General features: G+C 39.0%; 1 protein-coding gene across 1 annotated transcript; it reads right to left on the bottom strand.

The window, feature by feature from the left end:
- Nucleotides 1-3,834: 3,834 nt before the first annotated feature.
- Nucleotides 3,835-12,266, bottom strand: LOC117305856 (mRNA turnover protein 4 homolog). Its single transcript, XM_033790738.1, has 7 exons — nucleotides 12,095-12,266; nucleotides 10,926-10,984; nucleotides 10,150-10,253; nucleotides 9,529-9,678; nucleotides 8,240-8,391; nucleotides 6,194-6,270; nucleotides 3,835-4,667 (listed from the first exon to the last, which is right to left on the bottom strand). The coding sequence occupies exons 1-7, from the start codon at nucleotides 12,120-12,122 to the stop codon at nucleotides 4,464-4,466; spliced, it is 774 nt and encodes a 257-aa protein (XP_033646629.1). The 5' UTR covers nucleotides 12,123-12,266; the 3' UTR covers nucleotides 3,835-4,463.
- Nucleotides 12,267-15,605: the final 3,339 nt, after the last annotated feature.

Below are 15,605 nucleotides of genomic sequence, written 5' to 3'. Positions count from 1 at the left end.
TTACAACTTGATGCTTTATGGTACAGTGTACTAAAAGTATAATTTTTGTAATACATGCACAAAACAAAGCACAAAGTATGAAATTATATTATGCACAGAATCATGTTCGTACAATACGTGTACATCAAACTTGTATAAACTGAACCCTTGAATAAAAAATGTTTATGCTAGTACTACTTCTAAGTTCTAGAAACTAGTAGAAGTATGCTAGGACCTACACCAGAACCTTGTCGTACTTGTCATGTCATGATCTACGGTATAACCATGGAGGTAGAAATAGATTTATATTAATAAATATAAGTACAAACCACAATTACTTAGTCACTTTTGGTCACTTTAATTTTGAACCATATCAGTGGTAGACCTAAAAAGTTGATGGTGTGAGAAATAAGGAAAAAGTATCATCTGCCACATGAAGTTTTAAAAATGTACAACTACCAAGCTATTCTATTTACGTCCACGTCATTGCTGATTAGTGGCATACAATTACAGATACAATCGAATCAAGACAATGTAACCATTGATGGGCTTTATCCACAGAGCTATATCTGGACTCTATCTAGACCAGGAATAAGAAATGTTTTTATTTTTTGTAAAACAGTCATGACAGTCCTCGATCATCATGACCTTGGCAATGTTTCTCTGTTTTGTAACAGAACAAAATGTCTTACTTTTGTCATGGAGGTCGTCCATGCTTTTGTCGAAGTATTTGTCAGCACAAATCGGAGTCACTGGTGGGAAGTTTTGGTTGTTATTTCCGATCCTTCGAGGGTGACTGATGGTTGCGGGAGGGTCACTGATCCGTGTTGCAACTTTTCGCCATTGACCTTGTCAATGTCAGTCTTCCGACGCCCTACAGACGTAGACGGGCAAACCTAAAAACAGTAATTTTATCGCGAAAAAATGTCGCCTTTGGAGTTTGTCTTTAACTACTGTGTCTTGGCACATTCACTTTAGCTAAAGATTACCTTAGTTCGTCTATGCCAGAACTATTTATTCTATCAATCAGCTCTTTCTCGTTCACTCCTGCCACATCCATTTTGCAAACCGATCGATCGTGTACGAACGTTGAACGTTGTTTACTTTTTTGAGCGAGGTGCCAAATTTTTCCCACAGTCCTTTGCGCGCACATGCGCAGTTGTTCAAAGTCGCTATCTGCAATAAGGTCTATGAAACCGCTATCACAGAGAGCAGTGAGTTCGCGCGAGAGCAGTGTTGTCGGGGGAGCACTATCTCAGCGCGTGGGGCCGATTTAACGACTTGTCCACAAGTCTAGGAAGTGCATTGTATTATTTTGTCAACTGATCTTCAACGGCGATTTTCTGACCGAGGCAAAGCTGATGGAGCTAATTCGCCCAGGTAACAAATTCCAGTGAGCCCGTCAGGTCACTCCACTGTCAATTTTGTACTTGCTATACATACGGTCATTCAATGCAACTGACTTGTTTTCTCAAAGGCAGTGGACACTACCGTGTGTCTCAAAAAAACCTATACACTTTTTAAATGGCTGCCGAATAAAAAGTATATGATTTTGGAGGAAAAGGTTTATGTGTATGGATAGCTAATGGTCTCAACTTTCACATGACACCAAAAAGTCCGAAATTAATTGATGATTGGGTGAACACTGCTAACTTTTGTGAAGGGTTGAGAATTAGGCTGCGCAGGAACTAGCCTTCCCTTTGTGAGAGGTAGTCCTTTGTAGCTTACAACATTCAATCCAAGATTTCGGCTACTAATTTCAGGTCAATGGGTAACCTGAAGAATAAGTAGCAAACATCTGTGACATTCCTATTTTCAACAAGCCGTATTTGAATAATCAATTTATTTAATTCCCATCTGGACATTAAGAGAAAAAAATGAAATGTTCAACTCATCTTACAATAACTGAAATGTGGTGAAGGTTTTTATTTAAAGTCACAGATGTGAAAAAACACAGTTTGTTAACATGGAAGTTGCAACATCTACCATCACCTCATCCTGACTCCCTTGATCACACCACTGAGTCTACCACTACCAGTGAAAGTTACAATGCTACAAGAACAAAAAGCAATTCCTGTTTACTCATGAATTAAACAAACAAATGGTTTAATAAACCATAAAATTCAATCAGCAAACCCAAACTGATCGCATTTGATCATGAATTTATCAAGAAAGGTTAATTCCTGCGCAGCCTATTTTTACACCCTTCACAAAAAAGAGCAGTACTCACCCAGGCATGAATTATTTTCTTGACTTTTTGATGTCATATGAAAGTTGAGACCATTAGCTATCCATACACATAAACATTTTGCCCCAGAATCGTATATTTTGTATTCGGCAGCCATTTCAAAAGTGTAGGCCTATAGTTTTTTTTTGAGACACCCGGTATCTGTAATTACTTAAAATAATTATTAGCATAAAACCTTTCATGGTGACGAGTAATGGGGAGAGGTTGATGGTATAAAATATTGTGAGAAACGGTTCCCTCTGAAGTGCCATAGTTTTCGAGAAAGAAGTAATTTTCCACGAATTTGATTTCGAGACCTCAGATTTAGAACTTGAGGTCTCGAAATCAACCATCTAAACGCACACAACTTCGTGTGACAAGGGTGTTTTTTCTTTCATTATTATCTCGCAAGTTCGATGACCGATTGAGCTCAAATTTTCACAGGTTTGTTATTTTATGCATATTATGTTGAGATACACCAACTGTGAAGACTAGTCTTTAACAAATACCAATAGTGTCCACTGCCTTTAAACACTGCCGTGGTAATATTTAGCCCTGGCGGCCTTACACTTTTGTATTATACGTATAATAACGTATTTTTTCGTATTTTCGCATTAAAGTTGTAACTTTAAAGTTTCAACTTTTAAAGTTAAAACATTGAATGTGACCGGCCATTCCCTTGTATTATTATTATTATTATTATTATTATTTCATTTTATCACAGCATGCAAAAGAAAGATCACATTCTCCTTTGTGCCGGTAACTCCTCGAGTCGAGGAGCCACCAAGCACACAAATTTAGTAGGGGTTAAATTTCTTCCATACAAAAAAAACGCAAAATTTCCACTTGTTGCTTAGTGCGTGTTACTGGTATTCAGCTGTTGTTTGCTTATCCTGAAAATCACGTTGACATTTAGTTGGTAATCCTCATATTAAAGGCTAAAATTTCATGCTAAGCAAGTTTGAGTGCTACTTTGTAGAGCAGGGTATACATGTACATAACTTGCAAAGAAAGAACGGACTGAATTTTGTGACTGCAAAATAAACGGTGTTTGAAGCGGAAAACTAAGAACTAACTATAAAATAAATGCTAAAGAGTATAAACAAAATTGATTTCTTCTGCGGGAGTGTTGGCTCCGGAAAGACCCGGTGTGGTCTAGACGTTTCGAACCGTACACTCTGCTCGTCTTCGGGAGAAGCTGCAAGCTGTTTTGTAAATTTGTGTTGAGCATGCTGCAGTCTCGCGAGAGTATTGTGAGAGAATAAAATCAATTGTAATTCTTGACGGACTTTGTTCTGCTGTGTACTTAAAGACCCTGGACACTATTGGTAATGGTCAAAGACCAGTCTTCTAACTTGGGGTATCTCAACATATGCATAAAATAACAAACCTGTGAAAATTTGAGCTCAATTAGTCGTCGAAGTTGACAGTTAATAGTGAAAGAAAAACCACCATTGTCAACGAAGTTGTGTGCTTTCAGATGCTTGATTTAGTGACCTGACATTATAAATCTGAGGTTTAGAAATCAAATTCGTGGACAATTACTTCTTTCTCGAAAACTACATCACTTCAGAGGGAGCCATTCCTCACAATGTCTTATACTATCAACAGTTCTCCATTACTCGTTATCAAGGAAGGTTTTTTACCAATAATTATTTTAAGCAATTACCAATGGTGTCCACTGCCTTTAAAAAAAACTCGGTGCTTTATCACTTTATAATGATGACACATCAGACAATTCTTGATTAATAAGTTGTGGGCAACAATTAAATTTGCACATACTTCCTGTTTGGCCCGATACGTACGGTTACGTTCGGTTCATGATGAGATTTTACGTGACACTTTTACGTAAATGTCACATTTCATGCAGTTCAAAATATCCTAATTTTTAAATATCTTTTTTATTTGGAACACCTTATGGCGTCTAATTATTGTTTACTAAGTGGAGTAATATTCCTCAAAATGGTACGACTTGCCCTGAGAAAACTTCAGCAGATGGTCTTAACCCCTAAAAATCTGGAGCGGCACACATAGGTACCCATGTGAGTAGGTATACACATTCAAACCTGGGACCTATAACAAGAGAGGACAATAGAGTCCACGGTTCGGGAAAGGTCCACACATGGACTACGTGTACAAAACCAACGGGAGTATAATCAAAAGAGGGACAATAGGCGGTCTACAGTTTCAGGCGTATACAAGCTTGTGTGTGGCTTCATTTAAATATAAAAGTCATTATCTGTAGAAGGTTGTTTCTCTATTCCTCCTCCACATCCTCCTCCTCCTCCTCCTCCCCACTCTCTGCCTCCTCCTGCTCCCCATCACTTCCATCCTCCTGTGTTGTTCTATAACTTGTTGCCTCTGTGATCTCAGAAGTTTTGAAATCTTCAAATGTGCCGTTGTTGGACCACATGCCCAGGAGGTCAATCTTGAAATCAACCATGGTGTTGCCTAGCAGTTTCTGCAAAATGATGACATTGCATAAGTAACTACAGGTAACAAAATGTAATATTTTCAAACATTGCAACACATTTATAGCTTTCTCCTTCAACAGTGGCCTGCTAGCCAAACACAAGTTAAAACGCCCAAGGTCAATCTTAAAATCAACCACAATATTTCAAAGCAGTTTCTGCAACAGGATAACATTGCATGAGTAACTTCAAGCAATAGAATGTACAAGTCCAACATTTTTTGAGTCGCGCCGAACCAAATTATTGAATGAAGTGCATGAAAAATTTGACGTCTGAAATAGTTAGGAGCGACTGGACGTGCTAGAAGTCGAAAGATTGACTGAAGCGCCTTGGTTTCAGATGTCGATCTTGTCATAAGCTGAACATAATGTAAATGTTACATGTATGTTAAGTTTTCCTATATGAAACCAAAAAGTATTTGGGTTGACCAAGAGTCGCTCCTCATCAATTTGGTTGGGCGCGACTCTGGAGCGCCTGTTTTACCCGGGTGTAATATGACATAATATGGACTAGTGAAAAACCTTACAAACCAGTGAATAGGCAAGCTAACTGGTCCTGCTGGAGAGTCACTGCAAGGCCACAAAATGTCATGACTGGGATTTGAATCCCCACACCCCAAGGCTTTTGCCTCCAGAACTTAAGCCTAGTGCACTAGACCACTGGTCACAAAAATAATCCCCTGTACTGATTTTAAAGGCTGTGGACACTAATGGTAATTGTCAAAGACCAGTCTTCTCACTTGGTGGATCTCAACATATGCATAAAATAACAAACCTGTGAAAATTTGAGCTCAATCGGTCGTCGAAATTGCGAGATAATAATGAAAGAAAAAACAACCTCATCGCACGAAGTTGTGTGCGTTTTAGATGGTTGATTTTGTGCCTCAAATTCTAAACTTGTGGTCTTCAAATCAAATTCAACGAAAATTACTTCTTTCTCAAAAACTATGTCACTTCAGAGGGAGCCGTTTCTCACAATGTTTTATACCATCAACCTCTCCCCATTACATTGTACTTGTCACCAAGTAAGGTTTTACGCTAAAATTATTTTGAGTAGTTACCAATAGTGTCCACTGCCTTTAAACCTCCATAACTATAGCACACAATACACAAAATTGTACACACTGCACAACACAGTCTTGTATGAAGGGCCAAAAGATCAACACAAGCTGGCCACACACAACTTTACATTTCATGACTCAATCTGCCATAAAAATGAAAACATTGAAGATCAGGGTCCAGTTTCATAGGGCTGCTCAGCACAAAAATTTGCTTGGCATGAAATTTCTTCCTTGATTGTAACAAGATTGCCAACAAAATTTCAACTTGTTGCATTTTGCTTGTTACTGGTAATCAGCTGTTGTTTGCTTATCCTATAAAAAATCACGTAGACATTTGGTTGGTAATCCTTTTTTTATCAAGGCAAACATTTCATGCTAAACACATTTTTGTGCTTAGCAGCTCTATGGAATTGGGCCTTGATGCAAAGCAAGCTCTGTGCATGTTTGTCATCTTACCAGTATTCTAGCCTGTTCTGGTGTCAAGGACTCTCCTTCTTTACACACTGTGTGTTCACCAACTAGCGTTATTACACCTGTAGTACAAACATCAATCCAAGTCAATTCACTTCACTTTACTTCTATTCCATTTTGAGGTTAACAATACACAAGGTAGTGATTAACCTATATATAACTATACATGTCAATAAATAATTAAATAAACAAACACAAATAAGCAAAAATAATGTTTTACAATACAAGCCAATGCAATAACATGTATGCACAGTGATAGTCTGTAACCATTTCGGATTACATGACACTACAGCAGCACAGTAAAAGTTTTCGCAGTCTGTATTCGCATCGTCCGTGGATTATAGCATTCAGGTTTGTAACTAAATATTACAGTATTTAGAAATGTTTGGGGTGTTATAAAACAAATATTGAAGAAAAAATGATGCGGCAAAACAATTCTGATTTACAAGAAGTACTAAACACAAAACAATAAGTGTTACATAAATACGCACAATAAACATTTTACCAACATTTGTAAAGATAGGGTCAACAATTGTTTTATGCTTTTATATTATGCAAAGTTATGAAGAAAGATACAAAAAGACAATAAAAGTCATCTGTGAAAGTTTCGGCTGAATGCAGTGTCTCCTTACTGAGAAAACGTTAAAGGAACACATTGCCTTGGATCGGACGAGTTGGTCTATAAAAAGCGTTTTGTAACCATTTGTTATGAAATGCATATGGTTGGAAAGACGTTTTAAAAGTAGAATACAATGATCCACACATATTTGCCTCGAAATTGCGTGGTTTTCCTTTAACTTTGCGAACTAACACGGTCGGCCATTTATGGGAGTCAAAAATTTGACTCTCATAATGGCCGACCGTGTTTGTCGACGAGGTAAGAGGAAAACCATGAAATTTCGAGTGATACTTGTGTGGATCATTATATTCTACTTTTAAAATATCTTTCTAATCATATGCATTTTATAACAAACGGTTACAAACGCTTTTCAAAGACCAACTCGACCGATCCAAGGCAACGTGTTCCTTTAAGAAAAACTAATATCATTTTCATCAAGAACTTCTTCAAATACATCAAAGTTTAGGAGACAGAGGGTACCACCAACTGCATGCCTGTCCACAGCGTCTACAAACAGACACCATGGACATCTGAACTTTCAGTCTTAGAAATCTGAGAAAACCCAGCACACTTATTGAAAAGTGAAGGGGTTCGCCCCGGCGACCCTCGTTTGCTGGGGAGCATATTGTGCCACAGCACCTTGTAAACCATTACCACGATAAATGTGCTGGGTTCTTTTGCGCCAACTAACAATTCAAGTACACAGGACCTACAATCCCGAAACAACAGGCTTGGGCCAACCATTCCTAACGTTATATAAAACAATTCCCTGCGACTTCCCATTGACAATAAAAAAAATTGTCCCCCGTCCCCCGCTCAATGTTGACTGTAACGCAGAAGAAGATTGGCAAATGGAACAACATTGAAAGGGGGCAGTGGGGCCCAACGAGATATGGCCGAGATTGTAGATGGCTTAATATCCTAATCGAAGAATAGCAAGTATGGTCAAGTATCTTGCTCAAAGACACAAGCGCCAAGATTGTGACTTGAACCAATACTCTGCTGATCAGAAAAAACAGTCTGGTGCTCTTAAAAGGTTTCAATACCTTTTGTGAATCACGTTTTTGGCTATAACATGAATCCTGACTCACTGTGAGTGAATATATGTGAGATATAATTTAGTTGTAGAAGTTTCAGCTTCATTAGTCATCAAGTTATTTTTTACAAAAAGTGGAAATCACAGAGCAATGTTTTCAGGAGAGTCGCAGAAAATCCATCGCATGTACTTGCCAAAATAATTTCCATTAAACTTTTTTTCTCATTTCTCAAAAACTACAACACCTCAGCAAGTAATATTTTAAGGGAAGCTTTCTGACATCTTTGATCTTAAATCTCAAAGTTAAATGTAAATCTGACCACGTTTGTAATGTTTGTGGTAAAAAAAGTACCCAAACCCGTTCACCGACACTGACCTTTCTTTAGTGAAGTTGGAAGTCCAAGCTGTCTGAGATGAGGTTCCATAGAGTGAGAGAACTGACTGAGTGGTCCCTCATCAAGAACCACGGTAGACTTGGCTAGGTTTCCTGATCTTGCATAATCGGGCTCTACAAACGTCTCAAACCATCTATGAAAATAAACAAATTCAATTCAGTTAAATTTAATTCAATAAACATTAAATTTTCATTTTGGTGAAAAAAGGGAGAATAATTTGATTTGATTTATTGTTTTAACCCTTTAGCCCGCATAACGCCCGGAGGCGCCCTGTGTATGACCATGCATACCGCCCATACGCGCCCGCGCAGTTTGACATGGTGTATCCTGAGTTATACACATGCGACTATAACGCAGCAAACAGCCGTAGATAGAGCGCGATCTCAAGATGAGAACAGTCTAAGAATAGCACATGGTCCACATAAGAAAAAAATGACGTCAGGTTCAAAGGTCGAAAGTCGTTTCGCGTCAAACTTTCTGGTGAATACCGCTATTTTAGGTACAGAAGGTATCTGTTGATAATAGAGGCATTCATTTTCATTTCTCAAGGTATGTTCTGATTATTTACAACCACTTTTCGTAGCTTTGTTTTCCTGTCGGTGCGTGCTAAAGGGTTAATCCAAAAAGGTACATGCCCCATCACCCTGGAGAAGGGTTACAACAATATTTAAAATATACAAATTGCAGTTTACATCAGACAAATTAAAGACATGGACACTATTGGTAACTACTCAAAATAATTGTTAGCGTAAAAACTTACTTGTTAGTGATCAATGGAGAGATGTCCATAGTATAAAACATGGTGAGAAGTCCAAAGTAACGAAATTTTTGAAAAAGAAATTATTTCTCACCAAAATATTTGAATATGAATTCAAGACCTCAGAGTTTGAGTTTGAGGTACTGAATTCAAGCATCTGAAAGCACACAACTTCGTGTGACAAGAGTGTTTTTTCTTCCATTATTCTCTCGCAACTTCAACGACCAATTGAATTTTCAGAAGTTTACAACAAGCGAGAAGAGTAAGTATTGTTTGAAGCTTTGCATGGTGTTGAGACATAAGAAGAAACTATAAATAAATAGTAAACATGCGGGTTCAACCATGTGTAAATCTCTTAGGGTGAGTGTTGGCTCTGAAAAGAGTCGGTTGGGTCACGAATTTCGAACAGTATACTCTGCTCATCTTCAGGAGAATGAGTGGTCTTTGACAACCACCAACGGTGTTTAGTGTCTTTAAGACAGTCTGCAGGGCTGCATTGTGATTTTAACTTACTCATTAACTGCCTCTTTGGATTCGTTGGTGAATAGCAATCCCACATTGCCTTGCAGTCTTCTACTGAGCATGTGCAAACCGTCTCTGTATTCACTTTCTCTTTCTTTACCGAGGGCCATGGCGATCACTTTGTTCTTACCAAAGAAGAACCTGTAAAGCAAGTGGAAATATGCTTTTAAAATTACAACTGCATGAGTAAACAACAAGGCAAACACCTTGCCTGATGCTTCACGGAGCATAATTTGAACTGGGATCCTAGAGGTAAAGGTGAGGAAAGATACCACTTAGAGACCTTCATCACAGTGTGGCCATCTTGATTTTACTCCATTCCAACTCATAGTTGCCAAACTGACGGCTGGACGAAACAATAGTCTAGTGCCATGTTTGCGCAATGAATGTTAGCAATTCATTACTGTTGGAAACAGGTTACTGTTGGAAACAGGGAACATGACCAAGATTGTGACGGCGTGGAAAGATCTATGCCAACCTGACCACCACCCTAACACATTATTCATGACCTTGGCCTGAAGTCGAACCAGGGCCACATTGGTGAGAGGCGAGCGCTTACGTACTCATCCACCAATTGCTAAATTTCTGTTTACTATCTGTGCGTATAATTACCTGCTGTGTTTCCACATGTTTCTGACGTCTTTTATTTTACTGTTGCGCATGTTTTCAACAGAGAAGAGGAAGATTCTAGCGTACTTGTCTACACATCCTCGAACCTGTAGGAAAAAATATAAACACAATGTAATTTGTTTAAACTGTTTTGTTAAAGAGTCTGGACACTATTGGTAATTGTCAAAGACAAGTCTTCTCACTTGGTGTATCTCAACCTATGAAAAAAAAAATAACAAACCTGTAAAAATTTGAGCTCGATTGGTCATCGAAGTTGTGAGATAATAATGACAGAAAAACACCCTTGTCACACGAAGTCATGTGCTTTCAGATGCTTGATTTCAAGACCTCAAATTCTAAACTTGACGTCTCAAAATCAAATTCGTAGAAATTTACTTCTTTCTCGAAAACTATGTCACTTCAGAGGGAGCTGTTTCTCACAATGTTTTATATTATCAACCTCTCTCCATTACTCATTACCGAATGAGGTTTTATGCCGATAATTATTTTGAGTAATTACCAATAGTGTCCACTGCCTTTAAAACTATTTGGGCTGTAAACCACATTCAACTGCCATCAGGGGCACGTGACCACCTACTCCTGGTGCTGCAAAGGGGTTACCCCTTTCACAGTACACAAGAACATGTAGGCATGAGTATCATCCACTAGGAGCCTGGCTTGTAGAGCAGAATGCCGTTCCTGCTTACAGCCTTAATGAAAAAAGGCCCTGATGTTTCTTAAATGGAAAAAGAAGGCCATAAAAGAGAAAGCTACTGTACCTCTTCAATCAACTTCTGCTTCAGTTCCAGACCTTTCTTCCGCGTGTTTGTCAATGACACTGTGTGTAAAGAGCAATCAATAATTAAAGTAAACTCATGGATTTCAAGTTTCCAGCAGATCAGCTCTTTATTCCTGAAAATGACAAGTCTGCATAAACAAATGAAAGTCTGTTTATCCCTTTTTCTTAATAACCAGACCAGACAACTCACCGACTGACAGTTTTGGGGGTTTTAGTTTTTCAATTTTTATAAATTCGTTTATCACTCACTGTAACTTCTTGCTCTCCTTTTTTGTTGTTGTGTTTGTATTTTTTAAACTCCCAGAGTATTCCCATGTGTGGTTTATTTAATTTCCAAACTTGTGTTGTAATGTTTTTATTCCCTAATTTGGGGTGACGGTCAAACAAAGAACATTTGAAATGGAGGTATTTTTGTATGTATGTATGTTTCTATGACTAGAGCGGGATTTGAACCACGACCGCCGGTGCATACTTTACACTAGAGGCAAGTTTACACATGATATTGAAATGAACGCATTCACTCTCTCGGACCATGACCATCCGCCATATTATTATGCCAGATTAAAATGTTCAATCCAATACCAAATAATGAATTTTTGAGTCCAATACTCACCATCAATAAATTATAAATATGCTGAATTTAAGACCAGCCATGTTTATTTATTATAATATATGGATAGCTAGCGGATAACAATTTCTTCAAAATTAACAATGAAATTTAAAAATACAAAGAATACAATATATTTTTATACAAAATTTATTAATAGAAAGTTCCCTTCACCATTATATTATGATATGTTTCTCCTCCATGATGGTAACACCATGGTCATCATGGTCATGGAGCTAACGGTCACTCACAGTCACACCATGGAGCAATAAACTAGTTTATTGCTCCATGCTCACAGTCACACACACACGTTGTCATCTATTCACAAGTTCACAACGTTACAATTTACATTTTCAATATTTGGCTGGTCGTCATGCTAATTGCTGGTTGAGAAACATAATGAGACTGAGAGTTAAGTTGGATTTATTCCTCCATGGTTGGAAGTTGTGAGTTTGCGACCGTCGTCATGACCAGCCGGTTGCTTGCACTGCACTGGCATTTTGGCAGTGTGTAACTGACTTCCAATACATGATTAAACTTACCTTTTCTGTCTCTTTTTGACTTCGGCATTTCTGAATCCTATTCTATAATGCGATTTAGAAACAATTTTTTAGAAACAACACAGCCACAGCACATGGAATGTAAATACAGGACTCCAACACATGGAAAAAGATCAGCATAAGAATCCGGAATCACACAACAAATTTTACACGTGTTTCGCAATAGTAATACACAGTGTGTCAACGGCGTGGGAAAAGACGTCTGGAGATCAAACCATCTGCAGGTGCCCGACTGGCAGGGATTATCGATTCCGCATGAGTTGATCTGGATACAATTCATTTGGAATCGATTCCACACAGTAACTCGGTGGCCACGGCCGTCGCCTCATGCAATACCATCCGGAGGACATTATTGCATATGCAATACTGTCCGCCATACGGTTTTGCACATGCAATCGTGTCCGCCCGGACGCTGCTGCATAATGCAATTGCGGACACATTTGCATATGCAGTTGTGTCCGCCCAGTGCAAAACAGACTTGCAGTAAATATTATTAAAGGAACACGTTGACTTGGTCGGTCGAGTTGGTCTTTAAAAAGCGTAGTGGAACCGTTTTTGGTCAAAATGCATATGGTTGGATAGATGTTTTAAAAGTAGAATACAATGACCCACACAAAATTAAATTTGCCTCGAAATTGCGTGGTTTTCCTTTTACTGTGCGAACTAACACGGTCGGCCATTATTTTATGGGAGTAAAAAAAATGCTCCCCATAAAATAATAGCCTACCGTGTTAGTCGACGATTCGCTGAAAGACAACCATGCAATTTCGAGGCATGTTTGTGTGGGTAATTGTATTCTACTTTTAAAACATCTCTCCAACCATAAGCATTTTATAACAAACGGTTACAAATGCTTTTAAAAGACCAACTCGACCGATCCAAGGCAACTGTAGGCCTCAGTGCACCCCCTTATTATTAAAAAGAAACCTTCTCGCTACTCCTGTTGTTCACGTTTCAATTTCAAAAGAACACCAAATTAGTTCTGCCGCCCCCACCCCTGATTACCCTCCCCCCTGTATAACTGACTTTGAATTTTATTTAAGTCACCTGGAAATAATATAAACACAAAATCTTCAAACATTAGAGTATAATAATATTATGTTTCTGAAAAATAAAATAATTTTTTGAGTAAACTGTTTTAACGATTTATAATGTTTAAAAAAATTAATAAAGTTGTGTGGGGTGACTCCGCCTACCCCTTTTGTGACGTCAATCGAGGCAGACTTTGCCTCGATCGAACATCGAACACACGTACGTGCAAGTACATTCGTCGATCGTCCTGAGCTGTACGTTTCGAAAAGGGTTTTTCTTGCATTTGTCCGGCAATGTCGACCAGCAAAACAACTAAAGATGGGGTCAGTTTGAAAAGTGGTCCGGTCCGACGTCTTTTCTTTATGAAGCAAACACTTCGAGCCGTCGTGCTTCGAGAATCCGGAATACACTACACATTGACATGAAGAGACGGTCTTTTCTAAAACATGACGCCATCCCAACATTTTTTTTAGCTAGTGGGGAAGTCGAAGAAGGTACCTGAAAGACGTAACGAACCTAAAGGAGCAATTTCCTAACGTGAAAAAAAGGTATTGTTTCAACTTTGAGGGAATTTTGAGGAATCCTTCTTCTCCAGCAAAATGTTAATTTCCCATTATGGCGGACAGAATTCCCCGTGAGACATCGGATTTGGCTTTAAATGTTTCAAAAGAGGGCGCTATCATAAGTAGTTTGTTCACAGTTCGCCATGGGGACAGAATCTCCGGGGGATACGGAATCCTGCTCTGCCAAGGAAGGGATGATGATGGTAACTGGAATCAAAACAAGTTCCCCAATGCATGCTTAAACGAACAACCATGTTAAATTTTTGGCTCAAAGATGCAAGAAAAAATGAAAACAAAATAACCCCTGCATTAATTTGGTGTGCTTTCAGAAGGGCAGATGCCTGGGCCGGAGTCAGGATTCATGCCTGAATTGAAGCTTTGCTTAGATTAGAATTTTGGGATGAAACATTTTATAAAAACGGGGGTGGGGGCGGGGGGGGGGGTGGGCGGTCAGGGAAGTGTGTCCGCCGGAGATTCGGACCCCCATCGGGAACATGGGCTGGACTCTGATGATTCGATCAAAAGAGGGCGCTATCAGAAGAAGTTTGTACAAAGTTTTATCAAGGGGGGGGGGGGGGGCAGAATCTCTTGCCACAGGGTCGGGCATTGTTCCCGACTGTGTTTTTTGTATAATCAACAGCTCTCCCAGGTGAACTCATTTTTGTATGGCCATTAATAATTTTTGGAGTATACCCTGCCTATGAGCCCGTGTCCCATCCCCAGGGAATTCTGTCCGCCGCCGGAGGGTGTGCTATCAGAGGAAGCAGGTACACAGTACACAGGGACCGGCGGATCTCCGAGGGACAGAGTCTCTTCCGGGATGGGTGGAACTAATGTTATTATGAAAAACACACGCTGTGCTAAAAGTGATGCAATACGCCCCAAGACCGTAAAACAGCGCCCTCACTGAGCGGCTCATCTGAAGACCTTTGTCTTATAATCAGATTAAGAGTGCATGCACAGTTCCATTGTTTTACACCAGGGATGCCGGCTCTTGCATAAATTCAGATGTGTATAATAAAACAAAATTATGCTGAGGGTACGTGCACGTTTTTAAAAGGGCATTATTAGCGGCCTTATTAATAGCGGCCTCATAATTAGTGAGGGCGCTGCTTGAGCGTGTGACGTCATGCAAGGGTCTGTCTTTTTGGTCTAAATAATAATAATAATAAGACTTGTAATGCGCACATATCCACCCTGCTGGGCGCTCAAGGCGCAGTAAAACCAAAAACAAAACAAAAACAAAACACAACACAAAGAAAAACAGACACAACAAAAATTAGTGTCTACCCGACACACGGGTCGATTTTCGCCGAAGCAAGTAGTTTGTAAAAATTTTGAAAGATAGTGATGTTTTATTAATTGCTTTTAATCAAACAACAATTAAAACTGAGGTGGGGTGGGGGTGGTGGGCGGCTGAAAGAAGAGATACACAGAAAAAAAAGTTAAGGCCCTACGTATGTGCCCTAATGTTGTCGGACCCGACATTAGTCATTATTATCTGGCGGCTGTCTACCACAATTCGAGAAAGCTTTTAACTTTCTCGAGGAACATTTAAAATTGTCTGCATAATCATATAATTATTATTATTATTCAGACAAATTAATATTAATATTCAGACAAAGATTTATTCCCCTAAATTAACCGGTGGTGGTAGTTTTTGTTGACAGCCACACCCTCTTCAAGCATGCTGAATTATTATTATTTTTTGAGAAGACCTTTCCCAGGTTTAGCGATTTTGGGGCGGGACCGAACCTCTGAAATATGCAGCAGGTGTATTGAGGCAGGGTGGCTAATAGGTACTCTGATGATACATTCAATTACTTTGAGCGAGTGCGTGGATCATCTCAGTTGTAATAAATTCATTGATTATTCTGATTTCCTCCCGCCCCATCTAT

The sequence above is a fragment of the Asterias rubens genome, unplaced genomic scaffold (assembly GCF_902459465.1).
Source record: "Asterias rubens unplaced genomic scaffold, eAstRub1.3, whole genome shotgun sequence".
NCBI lineage: Eukaryota > Metazoa > Echinodermata > Asteroidea > Forcipulatida > Asteriidae > Asterias > Asterias rubens.
Note: the sequence above shows the minus strand (reverse complement) of the source record. Positions and strands in the feature narration are given on the sequence as shown.